This window comes from Drosophila persimilis, unplaced genomic scaffold (assembly GCF_003286085.1).
Source record: "Drosophila persimilis strain 14011-0111.01,24,50 unplaced genomic scaffold, DperRS2 tig00000002-arrow-pilon, whole genome shotgun sequence".
NCBI lineage: Eukaryota > Metazoa > Arthropoda > Insecta > Diptera > Drosophilidae > Drosophila > Drosophila persimilis.
This window is the reverse complement of record NW_020825289.1, coordinates 11792055-11806590: the sequence shown is the minus strand read 5'-3', so window position 1 is coordinate 11806590 and position 14536 is coordinate 11792055. Positions and strand designations below refer to the sequence as shown.

The following is a 14536-nucleotide window of genomic DNA, read 5'->3' as shown; positions in this document are numbered from 1 at the left end:
GAGAGGGAGAGAGAGAGAGAGCCAGCACCGACCCGCGTGTAAGTATGATGTATGTGGGCATGTCTGGCTTTCGAGTGCATCGAGCAAAATAAATGAGTTTGTCAGCCAGCAGCGACATGATTTGATAATTGGTTTTAAACGAAATTCGAAAGCTCCAAAGCTGCAGAGCAGACCAGAGCAGAGCAGGAAATGGAAATGGAATTGGAAATGGTTTTCTGGTTTTGACATTCAAACGATAAGTCAATGCAGATTTGCATGTCCTAATAGAGCATAATTAATAAATTTGTGGGAAAATGGCAATCAAGGACAGAGAGGGAATTAATGCACCAGGAATCTATATACACCCATATATCTATCTATTCCTTGCGTTGGTTTGTTTCCTCCTCCTGAAGCACTCAGGAGTTGATTGGTAATCCGCATAGTTCTACTAATTTTCTAAGCCTATTTACGACCTTTCTGAGAGCACAAAACTTTTGGCCATTGACTTTCATCAGCGGTATCAGCGGAGAGCATGACTCATCGATGGCGGATCAGAGATTGGAGCTGGGTGGGGTTAGCCGTCACTCCAAAGGCGACTCATTTTCGCGGCCTGCCGAAATTTCGTTCCGCCCCCCGCCCTACTTACCGCTATGACGCATAGCCAGAACATGGAAAAAGATATACAAGACCCAGGCCATACATAATTTCCGACACTTTGGCCAGTTTTATGAGTGCCTTCCCGAACGGTTAAGCCGCCTACAAAGCGGTTGGAATTTTAATTAAACGCTCGCCATTGGAGGGCTTTCCATCCATTTCGTATCTGGGGATATTCGGTGTTTGGTCTGTGGGGTACCCATAATGGACTCATTAACGCAGCTGGCAGCTCCAAGGGGCTTCGCTCGAATGCAATCTGGCTGCAGGCAGCTGTGGCACATTGCACATTGCACCCCATCTCGTCGTGTTATTGGCGCCGAAGCGTGCAGGGTGCACTTGTCGTTGCACATAAATTAAAGTTTCGCCCTTCTTCTGCCTGCGCTCCGAAAACACCACACCCCCCCTTTTGCATCCCTCTGTGTGAAATATTTGTCGCATGCCAAAAATTTTTATAAGCGACAGCATTTTCCACATGTTGTCCCCCACCCATGGGGGGAGTGCTGTCGTGATTTCATTTCACTTGGCAACCATTGACAGCTGCTGCTGTAAGAGCAGTAAAAGCTGCGAAAAGGGATATTGGGGAGGGCGGCAGGAATGGTCAAGTTCAAGTCCTTAGACACTTAGGACTTCACTTAGGACAGAAAGCTGAAGGCTGACGCTGTCTAAGCCGCTTCAGTGGAGCGTGACCAGACAGCAGTCCCGGAAAGTGTTAAAGAAATAGAATTTGGGGGCAAAGCTTCGAGCAGAGCTGTAAAACGATTTTATTAATCAATGCAGTCTAATCCAAATCTATTTCGATGTAAATAGAAATGATTCCGACCCATTTTCCTGCACTCCCTTCGGCAGTGGAACCCTCTTAAACATCTCGTCATTCAGAGTGCAGTTCCTTACAAAAACATCGTCCTGTAGGCGCGGGAATGGATTAGGTAGGATGTGGAATAGTGGCATAGCATTAGAATGTACTCACGGTGTAGGGACAGGTGTGATTCACATTGGAGTAGGGCAAAAAGGCACTGTGGAAATAGTATAGAACTTGCAGGGGATTAGGATTCTTCATAAATCGGCAAAATTCAGTGCTGATATTGAAGAGGAACGGATGGTAGCCACTGAGCCGCCGGTAGACGTTGAATCTCAAATTCATTTTGGTGATGGGCACCTTCAGGAGCTTCAGATGGATATTACCTCCGATAATGCCGCGTCCGAGCACATTCAGGCGGCAAGTCGGGAACTCCATGAACTCTGGATCCAGGCTCTTGCACTTGAGGTTCGTTAGGCGGACGTAGCCCACACATTTTCCGATCAACAGGATGGATAGTAATTATACTGCCAGTAGCCGAGGTAACAACTTCATCGCACAGATTGCCGTGGACACAAAACACTAAACATTTTTATAGATTTTGGGCTGGTTTTCCATTTGTGCGGCAATTATTTATGTATTTAGTGATTATCCAACCGAAACGTATTATACAAGCGTCGACAACTATTACCCGCATTACCCGAAATGTATTACTTATATACTCCTTCTCATCAGCTGCCATGGTTATGGCTTCTTCGGGATGCTGCTTGACAGCTCTCTTTTGGTATCTTTGCGCAACAAAATTAATTAAGCACCCCCTGCACTTGTTAGGCAATAAATCCTTCCTGCCTGTCACGGCAGTACACGAAACTCCTCGGAGGCAGGAGCCTGAAAGGTACGCGATGAGTGGAAGAGAAGCCGTGGAGTGGTGTCCCTGTCCCTCCCACACGTAGACGTCTCAGTGGAGCTCAAATCAGCAAGCGACTAATTTCGTTACTGGATATTTACTGGAGAGTCGACAGTAGACTGACGCCCCAAAATAGATGTTGATTTTTCCAGCACATTTTTAATTGGGACTTGCATTTGTCTGTTTGCCTTTTTCATATTTCAACATAATTGAAAAGACAAACCAGAGAGGCGAAACAGAACATGGAAATGTGAAAGGACTTGTTGACCAACTCAATTAAGAGGCATCAAAACGTGTACATGCGTTTGTATCCCAAAAATGATTTACAATTTGTGTGTGCGAAAGTGCATTAAAGTAACCCAAAGATAAACACAATGTATCCTTAATGACCATATTCCCTATATGTAAGAGTTATTCCGAGCCGTGTGCGTGTGCCTATCTATATGTACATATACATATATGTATGTACGAGCATGGCTCATCAATCATCCGCTCTGTGCTCTGTGCTATGTACTGGGCTGTGTGAAACTTTTAGCGAAAACGTTTAAACGTGACTTCCGACTCTCGGGGGGGAGTTGAACCTGAAACCTGACACTGAGCACTATTCGTATGTTGTTACCTTCCCCTCTCCTCCCCTTAAGTGAAATATTTATTACAGCGATATGTCTCTATCTAAGTCCACACGGAGGCGGAGGGGGCAGTGCAGGCACCTTGCGGTGGACAAGGTGTGAACTCTTTTAGCATTTCCCATATCTGCTGAGCTCTGCCCATTTAGGGGCCCAAAAATGGGGCTCAACGCAACATAAATCAATTATTTTTGTGTGCCGGGATGCCGCTCCGCTTAACGGGCTGCATTCATAATCGATTCTCGGCCACAAGTCCAGTCCCACTCACCCACTCTCCCACATCGATTGCGTTCACATGGCTGCCTGCATTCGTAAATTACATGAACTGAACCCTTTCCACGGTTTGGCTATTCGAACTGACCTTTGGCTGAACTTTTTGCAGGCATACAGCACTTCTGGGGACAAACACGTTTTCGAAAACTCTAAAGTAAGCGTATTTTGCCCAAAATGGCAATGGCATTAGACAGCATTGCGAAATTAAACGCGTTGAGACATTTTACATACGTATAGTTTATTATATATTTAATTATTTATTTGAATTATTAATTTATTTCAAAATTTAAGTATATTAAGTTATTTTTTGTATAAAGTGGCGCCGCCACATCGGTGGGAGGTAAAACTAAAAATGCCACAGCAGCGACACGCTGTGAGATGTATCAAGTAGAATGTAGCCGTAGACTGTACGTAAATACATACTACAATTACATTACATGTAACATCGATATATCGATGGAACGACCATCGATGGTCGCTCTGGCTCATGATTTCGCGGCGCTATATGACCGCCTGTTGAAAGTTACTTGAAAACCTATTCCTTCTCACTTAAATACTAATTTTTGAATGGATCCAAATCCAAGGTTCCCATAAAAAGACCACGAATCTTGCTACTGTGCAGTTTATTTTCAACGAGCCGTTACATCCTTGAAGATATCCTCATACCCAGGGGAATTATTCTGGCAGCTTGGAGAATAATAATAGTAAATAATAATAATAGGATATAAATAATATTTTGTTGTAACTCAGTAGATTACTGGGAGGTGCTCTCACTTTTCTTGTTATTTCCTTTCAGTGTTCGTGATACTCGATGTTTTAAATAAAGTATTTATTAATGTATGTATGTACACATGTACGTATGATTAATTTATTGAAAATAAGTACTGAAGATTTCCTGAAATTCTGATTCTGATACATCCAGGTTCACTGACCTGAAATGTATGTACATACTTCTGTATAGAAAGATTATACAGGTATCGTATGCAAAATAATATTAAATTAAATAATGAATCATAATTGTTGCTGCAAGAGAAGTGTCGAGACAGTGGGCAGCGTTTGACGTTGCATTGGCAAATCCTTATCAGTCAGTGTATGCCTTTTGGGCGCCCTAGCAACGCGCTCCATAGAAACGACACACAGCCAACAGCAACGCCACACAAAGGACCAAGAGCCGCCCGCCACCTACTGGTGGCCAGAAAATTCCTTCGCTCAGTTTGTTGTTCACACTACGCGGGCGAAGTTCTACGGTAAATGGCTCAAACGGCACGCATATCCACCGCCCACGCGTACGGAACGCGGCCGTCGCACGACTACCATGCCACCGCCATATCGCTGAAACATCGCTCCAAGTCGGCTAATCCACCGCAATTACGTCCACTAAGTGGCATCCACGGGGCGGCGGTGCGACCCCGTTATGTGCCGCCCTTTTCCATACAGTCGCAGCAGAAAAATACCGTTGTCATCAACGGGCCAATACACGAAACCACAGCGACAACGGCAAGTGCGAGGGGGCGGGCACCAAATCCGAAATGTGCGTAGTGTCTGGAGTCTAGACTCCACACCATCCATTTACTTACATATTGTTTGTTTCCCAAATGACACCTGATTGTCGTATAGGCCTAAAAAAGCAGCAAAAATCCATTTCCACGCTCAACATAGGAATGGGCGGCTTCAATGCTGGCCCCCCAGGTACCGACTCTGGGCGGGGCACTCTGTTTCGAATGTACTTCGATCGCGGTGACTTGCCCATCAAAATGGAGTACCTCTGCGGCGGCGATAAGATTGGATGGACGGTGAGTGTTACGGGACACTGAAGCTGGGATACACGGGGGTACCAGACCCAGAACTCAGTGACCTAGCCGATATATTTGTTTCGCCTTAATTCCGTACACCTGCGTGTCCAATTATTTCAAGTGTAAGCTAAAGCTGCAGCTAAGAACACCAGCGTGCAAATAATATGCCATTGTCTATTTCCGGAGTCAGTAGAACAGTCGCACAGCTGACGGGCCGGTAAGGAGAAGGAGAAGCAGAAGGAGGGGAACGATTCCGGCCGGATTCAGATTGCTGACATTCAAAACGTCGCGCCGTCCAAGTGTCAATCAGTCAGACCGGCAGAAAATGCTAGAATATAATAGGTGTAGGTGTAGGTGCAGGTGTATTGTGGGCGGAGGATCCACATTTGATGTGTGTGTGTGTGTGACGTGACCCGTTCTTGTTGTTTCAATGTCACAGGCCTTGGGTGTCTTTTGGTTAGAGATATAACATGGATTCGCTTTTAAGTGGTGCGTTTGTTTATCCAGGCCAAACTGCCTCCGTGACGGCTCCTGTGCCACATCACTCATGTGACTGGCATTGCTACATACGAGTATATATCATTTGCGTCATTTGGGTTGAAGGTCAGGCCCATAAGAGTTCACGCAGTTCTGATGGAAATTGACAGCTAAAAAGATAAATGTGCAGTCCGATGGGTACCGATACTGGTACCGATCGTCGCTGTTCTGATCAGTCGAATAACATGGGGTCCCTACACGTTGATAAAACAAAATTATACTGTACGTAAAGGTTAGACAAGGTGTACATTTTGCTATTTATTATAAAAAATTTCCATTAGCAAAGTAAACAAAGATACGGCATCTTAATAGAAATCAGAACTGAAACGTTATAGAACGTAACAAGCCTAGCGTGCACATTTCCACTTGCCAGGGAACTGGCGAACTTCGAACTTCGGCGTGAAGCCTTTTCCACCTTCAGACTGTGAATCAATTCAAATCGAAATACTGTTCTGGTGTTCTACCCCCCAGTTGGACATCGACAAGCTGGACTACAGTCTCTATCTACCGCTCTTTTTCGATGGACTGGCCGAGACGAAGCATCCGTACAAGACCTATGCCCGCCAGGGAGTGACGGATCTGCTGCTTGCGGGCGGAGAGAAAATACACACCGTAATACCGCAATTAATATTGCCTCTGAAGAGTGAGTACCTGGGGGCGAGGCGAGGGGTGAGGGGTGAGGGCAAACTAGATTTGCCTGGCACGCAAATGCCTCGAACTTTTTTCGTTTAATTTGCACCTTAGTCGTTCACCGAACCTTCGCCTGGCTTCGTTCCATCCCACCGCCATTTCAGACGCATTGAGCACACGGAATTTGGAGGTAATGTGTACGACACTGAAGATAATACAACAACTGGTGATGTCCTCGGACCAGGTGGGTCCGGCCCTGGTGCCCTTCTACAGACAATTGCTGCCAATGTTTAACGCTTTCAAAGTGAAAAACTGTAAGTGCCCCTCACAGGATATCCATTTACCGAAATACCGAGTTTCCCCTGCAGTAAACTGTGGCGACGAGATCGACTATGCCCAGAAGAACAACCTCAACCTTGGCGATCTGATTGATGAGACGCTCCAGGTGCTGGAGCTCCATGGCGGCGAGGATGCCTTCATCAACATCAAGTACATGGTGCCGACCTACGAGTCCTGCTATTTAAATTGAGTGTGTACCGCCCTTATGCCTTGCTCTTTTTGCATCATAAGTATTTATTGTAATTTATATATTACAGCATCAAAGTAGTAGATGTGATTAATTAAATTCAATTTTGTTACCAAGGATTACCTTTTTTTGGGGTTAATTTTTCATGCGCAGGTTAAGGGGGATATATAAGTAGTGTGTATATATAGTTGAGTTCATATATATATATGATTGTGTCGGCCTATACCTAGAAAGGGTATAGGCAGCGACACGGCAGAGCAGCTTCCTTATAAGCAAAGCTGCTGCGCCTGCGATAGGGTCTTATTTGGTGGGAGCGTACTCGTTCTTCTTGACGTTGTGCGGCGAGTAACGGTTGTACAGGCCCCAAATAGAGTTCATTAGCTTGTCATTATACTTGACCGGAGAGTATTCCCGTTCTGGAAGCAGAGAACAGAGATTAGAGAGACGTGAGTCAGAGAGGGAAAGAATTACTGGGCAATGCAATTGTCCTATTGGTCCCTGTACTCACGAGCTGTGTTGTTGTCAACTGCAGTCTTATCTGTCCCAGATCTCATGCGGGAAACGATCATCTCGCGCTCGTTGAATTGCTGGCGAATCTTGCAGGCGGCAAATGCACCCTGGGGCATGGTGGCCATCTTAGCAGCTGTTGGGATAGGAGGCATTAAGAGATGGAGCTCTAGGAGTCCTGGGAGCTACTAACCGCTGAAGGATATGGTGCTGAGAACGGATAATATGTCGGACCTTCTCTGCAGGCTTAGCTGATTCCAGCACTCTGTGAAATGCTGATTGAACTTGGTGGAATTTTCGGTCTGCTGGAGCAGCATTCAAAGACAAAAATCAAAGTCGGCGGCGAGTTGGGTAATCGGGAATATTTCGCTTTGACGAAATATCTCCAAGTGTTTCTTTGATCGAATATAAATTTGCTTCAAACTAGAGCCAATTAAATTCAATTCAATATTAGCACAATTTGTCTTAGATCACAAGGCATTTAATGCCAAAACTGTTTGATTGGTTTTTCTCGATGATCAACGAAAATTTTCATTAGCTCCCGATGAAAGCACACGGCACAAGGTTCAAAACTGAACTGAGTTTGCCGCTTCGAATCGATTGCAATTTATAGACCGCGTGTTCAGAGCTTCTGAATCTGAATCTGAATCGGAATCGAGGCTCTTCTATGGCGATAAGCGAAATGTGGACCTGTTAGAGAGACGGGAGATCAGGTTGCCCTGATAGCACCGGCAAGCGATCGATCGCCATTTTGCTTTCGTCTAGTTATCAGCTGTATTTGCTCTTGTTTTGGTTTTGTTTTTGGTTTTTTTTTTGTTTTGACTAGCTAGTCTTGAGGTGAGGTCTATTTGTTTCAGCTACCAGTGATTTTTCAAGGCGACAGCGAATATGTGTGGCACAGAGAAAGAGGCCCTGTTTTGGCAAGATATTTCGATAATCGGATAACGATTTTTATGCGAATCTGGGTCTTACGAGTATATGTACATACATCTCCCCATCAAACCAAAGGATTGGAGAGCACATCTTCGTTGACCATGAAGATACGTTAATCTAAGGCTCTAAAGCTCAATAACGAGGCAGCTAAAACCGGTTTGAGTCACATTGAAATATATACTAAAATAGTAAACGTATAAGGTCTGGGACGTTTCTGATAATATTAAAAACTGACCTAAGTGCAGGTTGTTTATTTATATTTTCACTAGAATATTTATATTGTTGACAATAAGAATCCATAAATATATAATATAACTTCTTCAACTCGGTGCGTATGCACTTTTAATGAAGCATTAAATGTAATTTGTACTGCTAAAACATTTTTTAAGGGTAAGGTATTTTTCGTACCACCATGTTTCTAATATAATCAGTAAACAATGCTATACAATGTAGAGCAGTAAAACCAGTATATACATGAGTGGGAGGTTCGATCTCCATGACCGGCGATCACAAGAATACAATCAGAAATAACTCATTTAATTGTGTGACGCGAAATGTGTTTACTATAAAAGTTAATCTTTACACAATGTTCCCAGCAAGTCAAGATGCAGATAGCTCAAGCAATACTCTACAATGTGTGTTTCTAATTCATGCAATCATTTCAAACACACGCCTTTGGTATAATTTGACAAAAAATCAAAAAAGGAGGCCCGAAATAAAAATAATTGATTATGAGAGTGTCTGCAGCCACGATCGTCTGCCTATGATCACGTAGAGTCAGTGAGTTTTACTGATTAAAATTTTTTTGTTATAAATTCGGCTGGCGTGTGTTCTGATAATGAATATCCCGGTCATCGCTTATTCTTTGAGAGACCTTCCCAGCAAAGTTCAACGAGCCGTCAATGACTCTTGCAAAAATCTGACGTAACATTTTCAAGCAGAATAAATAACATATGCAGTAAGAAACATTTTTCAACTGAAGATTTGATTTAAATTCTAATGTTATCGACAACTGCAGCTTACAATACTAGTTTGTAGTGTTGCTGTGCGTTTTCCGTTGTAGTGCATACCCTTTTCACATACTCCGTTTATTTTATCGTTTTTTTTAAATCTTTATTTAACCACAATCAAACAAGAAGTCATACCTAAAATTAGCCAGTCTTGTACGAAAGTGATTCATCAGTCGGGTACAATTCTGTGTTCAGGGCTTGTATACTTTTAATAGTATTTTATAGAAATGTAGAAATGCTTTTTAGAGCCATTTTCTAGTCCATAGCGAATGCAAATTCGTGATCAACATCCAATTCTGGATCGTTTGCCATTAAACCCTTAATTTTTTTTCAAATATGCCGGCAATAACGATTGTTGTCGCAAACTGGCTCGGTTTTGATATTTACATACAAATGTAGTTAACATGTAGATATTATGTAGAAATAGTATAGTTACTATGTAAAAAAATTACTTTTGTCGAAATTGTTGTTGTTCAAACTTTATTTTATAAACGATTCAATAAAGATCAGAACTTTAAACTACTAGAAAATTGATTCATCAATCATATAAAATTATGTGGGCATGGCTAAATGTGCTATATAGCTGAGAATTTCAACGGAATATCAAAAACGAGGAATATGTAAAATATAACTATTCGTGAATATATTTACGGTATATTTTCAAAATGAGATGGTATATTTCGGTGCTGTTCTGAGGGTCATACTGTAGAAATACTGGTTTTCGCCGCGCTCCCATGGTATTTTTGTCAATTTCATCAATCTATTAATTTAATTTTCAATGTTATATAGAAATCCAATAAATGCAAGTATTTCGAATAGACCAATCATGTATAGAATTGATTCATCAATGGGCTAAAATTGAGTGGGCATGGCTAAATGTTCTATATAGATAGTATTATTCAACGGAACAAAGAATATGAGAAATTTGAATTCGCCGCAGTTCGCCCCAGTTCGCTTTAGCAACAATGAGTCTCATTCCATACACAAATGTTGCGCATTCCATACACAAAAGTTGCGGAAACATTTACTTGAAAACCGTTTGTTGGTCAAAATAAAATACATAAAGGTAATTAAAAGAAGCAATCTTGTAGAAAATACATTTATCCATGGGATAAAGCTAAGTGGGCAAATCTATATGCTTGAAATATAGGCAATACCCGATTCGCCGCAGTTTCGCATTTGCAACAATGAGTCTCATTCCAAACACAAACATGTTGCTAATTCCTTGCACACATACCCTGGGGGAAATGGATGTTATAGAACTGTGAATACGTTTGTCATCCCAGGCTCAGTAGGTATCAGGATCGACTTAAATTTATACAAGATACTAATAATACACATGAATAAGTCAAAAACATATCAATTTGAGAAAAGGTCTTTATAAATCACGTTTCATCTTCATATAAAATTAACGAAATAGGGTGTACAAAGGCCTATACACGCATCATGTCTTCAAATACCAGCAACATTGCGACTGATATTTTGTTGAACTTTTTCGTTTAACCCTTTTTTTACAATAAATACAATAAAAGCAAGGATTAAAAACTATCCAATCTTGTAGAAAATTGATTCATCAATGGGCTAAAATTATGTGGGCACGGCTAAAAGTTCTATATAGCTAGTAATATTCAACGGAATATCAAAAACGAGGAATATGTAAAGCAGAGCTTGGTTGATATCGATAGGGGTGAGCGGTCACACTGAACAACTAATTTTAACAGCACTGAGAGGTTGATATCGATAAGAGATAACAACAACAACAAAAATAAAAAACAACAACAACGCTGCCGAAATTGAGAAAAAGAAAATCACGGGAAATTGTTAATTAAAAAAAGCATAACCTACATCGGCCAAGGCAAGCACAGCACAGCACTGTACGATGACGTGGAAGAAGCAGCTAGGAACACTCGCATTGCCCTACTACTGGGTGAATATATTGATGGCCCTCTCGTATCTGCTGGCGAAGAAGACAACGTTTATATGCACCCGCATCTTCAACCTAGGGGAAGAGGACGATGTGTGCGATCTCGACAGCCGCGAGGCAGAGATACTGTTCTTCTTACTTATCGTCGTAATGATACGGTCGCGCAAAACCGGCAGCGTCACCATGATTAACTATCTGTCGTCGTCGTTCCTCTACACAAAGGTGGCCAATGCCATACTCTGGGGCTACGCGGACTTTCGCTTTGGCCTGGGCTTCCTTTTGATGTGCGTGCTGGTTGGCATGGTTCTGCCGGAGCCGTCGTATCGAGGACCCGAGCACATAACCTACTTCCGCAATTCCCAGGTGTTCGAGGAGGAGCTGGTGAGGGACAAGCGTACCAGTTGGTTGATTTGCTTCTACACCGTTTGGAATCCGAGCTGTGTCCACTTCGCCCCCGTGTTTGCAGAGCTCTCCCACGAGTACAACGCTGAGTATCTGCGATTTGGAAAGATTGACATTGGCCGTTTTCCGGATGTGGCGCAGAAGTATCGCATTTCGGACAGCAGCTTCTCCCGCCAGTTGCCCACAGTTGTGTTGTTCCAGCAGGGAAAAGAAGTGGACCGACGCCCCTGCGTGGATAACAAGGGCAAGCTGCAAAAGTTCTTCTTCTCCAGCGACAATGTACGGGCTACATTTGGACTGAACCAGCTATACAAGCAGGCTATGGAGCGGCTGCCGGAATCTGCCAAGAAGACGACGTCTCCTGTGGAGTCCAAGAAGTCGCAGTAATCACTGCTACCCGCCATCAATCTCATTTCTACGTGCACGTGCTAAAATTTGTTTATTATCTAGTTTTTAGTTCATTTTTATTTATTGGGTGCCCGCCACCGTTTTCAATTTGTGATCGTCGCACAACACGACGTCGCTGCCATCGCCTCGAGGACACGTACAATTACACTAATAATTGAAACTACTTGTCACTGAATCGTGTACTAGCATACGTTGCCATTTTATGAATAACATTTATGTAGTTGATGCATATGCATTTTTAATTTGTAGCTAATCAAATGTATTCAAATTGTGAAATGAGTAAACGGAGTATGTTTAATTTCTGTTCTTTCATTGTCTTTGCTATTTTAGCCAATTAACTTAAGTGACCATTTCCCGTTGTCAGTTTCAAAGCGACGTAGCATCTGGAAGGGATTTGAGCTTCTGGAGGAATAGTTTAGGGTTATTTTTTGGATAGATAAAGTAAAATTTCTCACAATTAAATTTTGCCAGAAGTTAAATCATATTAAAATCAAATAGTGGTAAATGCTCACAAAATCAATGCAATTTTATTAACTAAGTTTCGATAAAAATGTTAATGACAGCGTTTTTAATGAACAAATTTGAACCATTTTAATATTATTTAAATATACATTTTCTATACGATGTTTTGCCTTGAAAGTTATCGATATACATATATTGGTGTGGAGTTACGCTAAAAGCCGAAGGTTCGTATCTTTGCTAAAAATCGTTGCATTCAATTGTCGGTATAATTATATTTAAAATAAAATAGTTGGGCAGAACCAAAAAGTCCACCATGCCAAAATATATTAAAAGTCAATTTCATATAATTTTTTTAAGATAATATTTTTTAAAAATATTTTAAATGTTAATTTATTCAAACAATTGATAGATAATTGCATGTGAAACTCTATGAAAACGTTACGCCAGAATGGAAATGCATATATGCATGATATGGTAAGGAAAGTAGTGATGTTTGCTAAGCTTTGTCACACTGAAGTTATTGTGAAGTGCCAATTATTTGGGTAAACATCAGGCGAAAGCCTATCTGCTCTTGTTTATAAAATATACAATGGAAGGGGTTGGTGTGCCCGTTATTGCTGCGTGTATGTAAAACGAAAATGTATAACAATGGAAATGGCACAACAAAAATGTTTCCGGCGTGTTGCTCTTCCCATTGGGTGGTAGATGGCGGCGGCGGCCCCACCCACAGTCAGGCGAGTAACCGGGCCAGACCCAGGACGAAATAAACGCAAATCCCCTTTATCCATTCAATATGCATACTCGTACACCCACAGATGAACGACTATAAATGCATAAATACAGGCGACTGCACACACCCACGTCACATTCAAAGGAGGATGGAGCCAAGGGACAAAATGGCAGATGGGAGCATCGCTTTTGCGGTTAATATTTGTATTTTTGCTTTATTTTCATTGGAACGGCAGGGAAACGGCCATTCCATTGTGCTCTTGTGTATTGTGTTTGGTAAATAATATACATAATTGTCTCCCACTTGCATGTGCGTGAGCGGTTATTTACACAAATGTTCGATTTCAATAAGACGTGCTGTGGAAGACAAGCGTTTCCAACCGCAGGACTTTCGGACACTTATAGAGGCTTATGTCCCTGTGTTTAATCAGTGCTTCCTCATACCAACTGTCACTGTCACTGTCGGAAGCCGTAGCCCTCTGCTCCAATAGTGACTAACAAATGTTGTCAACAGCTTCTCACGGCGAAAATCCAATAAGCTGTGGCTGCACAACGCCAACAAAACGCATTGTCGTCGATATTTTCACTGTAATTCTCGTCATTGGTACAGCCAAACACTGTTGGTCACATTCAATTGATTTTAAGTGATTTTTCCGACGATACCCTACTCTCTTTTTCATTGAGGAAGAGGTAATTGCAGAATATCATGAAAATATTCCAGAAAAGTTAGATGTGCATTATAAGCATAAGTTGTAGTTGGCTTAGGAGCAATTCAATCTATTGTAGGAGTGTGCTCTGCGTCTTAAGGGCGTTCTCCACAAAAGGGTATTCGAGCTTCGACTTTCCATTGGCCATACGATCTCACGTTTCGTTTTGAGGACGGGACGTATTTTTATTGCGTTTTTATGTCAACACCAGCTGCTGGCGTCTTAATATCGTTTGGTCGACACTCCGAAGTGGATTTTGTGTATTTCTGTCAATTGCTGACAATTAAATTAAAATTCCAGTCAATGCCAGCCGCCGTTGGAGTGGCAAGCCACGGGGAATTGCCGCAGCAAAGGACGAAAAGCAGTCCAGGAACAGGTGCTTCATTCCTCGATCCACACAAAGCCACCAATAAACCATACACAACCCATAGTAGCTAATCTCAGTAAAAGATTTAAAAGTGTAACTATTATAAACCATCAGAAAGTAATACAAAAAAAAAACGAAACGAAAAAAGATGTCCTCTCCGTGACAATGCGTTAATTGCAGCATTGCCGTGACCAGGATTCGAACCTGGGTTACCACGGCCACAACGTGGGGTCCTAACCACTAGACGATCACGGCTACGAAGACACTTGAAAGTACCGCTGTAAATAGCGCACAAGAGCCGCATATGTAGAGCGGCGGCCCCACTTGCTTGCAGTTCTTGCTCTCCGAAAAGTTTATGGAGCAACG

At 42.2% G+C, this 14536-nt stretch overlaps 4 protein-coding genes and 1 non-coding gene across 5 annotated transcripts; 2 read left to right on the top strand and 3 right to left on the bottom strand.

Moving 5' to 3' along the window:
* Positions 1-1305: 1305 nt before the first annotated feature.
* On the bottom strand, positions 1306-1948 carry LOC6603458 (the record flags this gene model as incomplete). Its single annotated transcript, XM_002028402.2, has 3 exons — positions 1306-1381; positions 1454-1536; positions 1601-1948. Coding segments are annotated over 3 exons (507 nt in total), but the record flags the coding sequence as incomplete, so codon positions are not given.
* Positions 1949-4486: 2538 nt separating this feature from the next.
* LOC6603468 (parkin coregulated gene protein homolog) lies at positions 4487-6838 on the top strand. Its single transcript, XM_026984924.1, has 5 exons — positions 4487-4766; positions 4853-5028; positions 5917-6208; positions 6360-6509; positions 6564-6838. Exons 1-5 carry the CDS (start codon positions 4487-4489, stop codon positions 6722-6724), a joined length of 1059 nt encoding a protein of 352 aa, XP_026840725.1. The 3' UTR covers positions 6725-6838.
* LOC6603467 lies at positions 6786-7662 on the bottom strand. The gene is made up of 3 exons (XM_002028400.2): positions 7422-7662; positions 7230-7364; positions 6786-7137 (listed from the first exon to the last, which is right to left on the bottom strand). The coding sequence occupies exons 1-3, from the start codon at positions 7543-7545 to the stop codon at positions 7022-7024; spliced, it is 375 nt and encodes a 124-aa protein (XP_002028436.1). The 5' UTR covers positions 7546-7662; the 3' UTR covers positions 6786-7021.
* Positions 7663-10967: 3305 nt separating this feature from the next.
* Positions 10968-12130, top strand: LOC6603466 (thioredoxin-related transmembrane protein 2 homolog). The gene has a single exon (XM_002028399.2). The coding sequence runs from the start codon at positions 11051-11053 to the stop codon at positions 11882-11884; it is 834 nt and encodes a 277-aa protein (XP_002028435.1). The 5' UTR covers positions 10968-11050; the 3' UTR covers positions 11885-12130.
* A 2223-nt stretch (positions 12131-14353) lies between these two features.
* Positions 14354-14425, bottom strand: Trnah-gug. Its single transcript has one exon. It is a non-coding gene; the product is annotated as a tRNA-His (tRNA).
* Between the last annotated feature and the right edge of the window lie 111 nt (positions 14426-14536).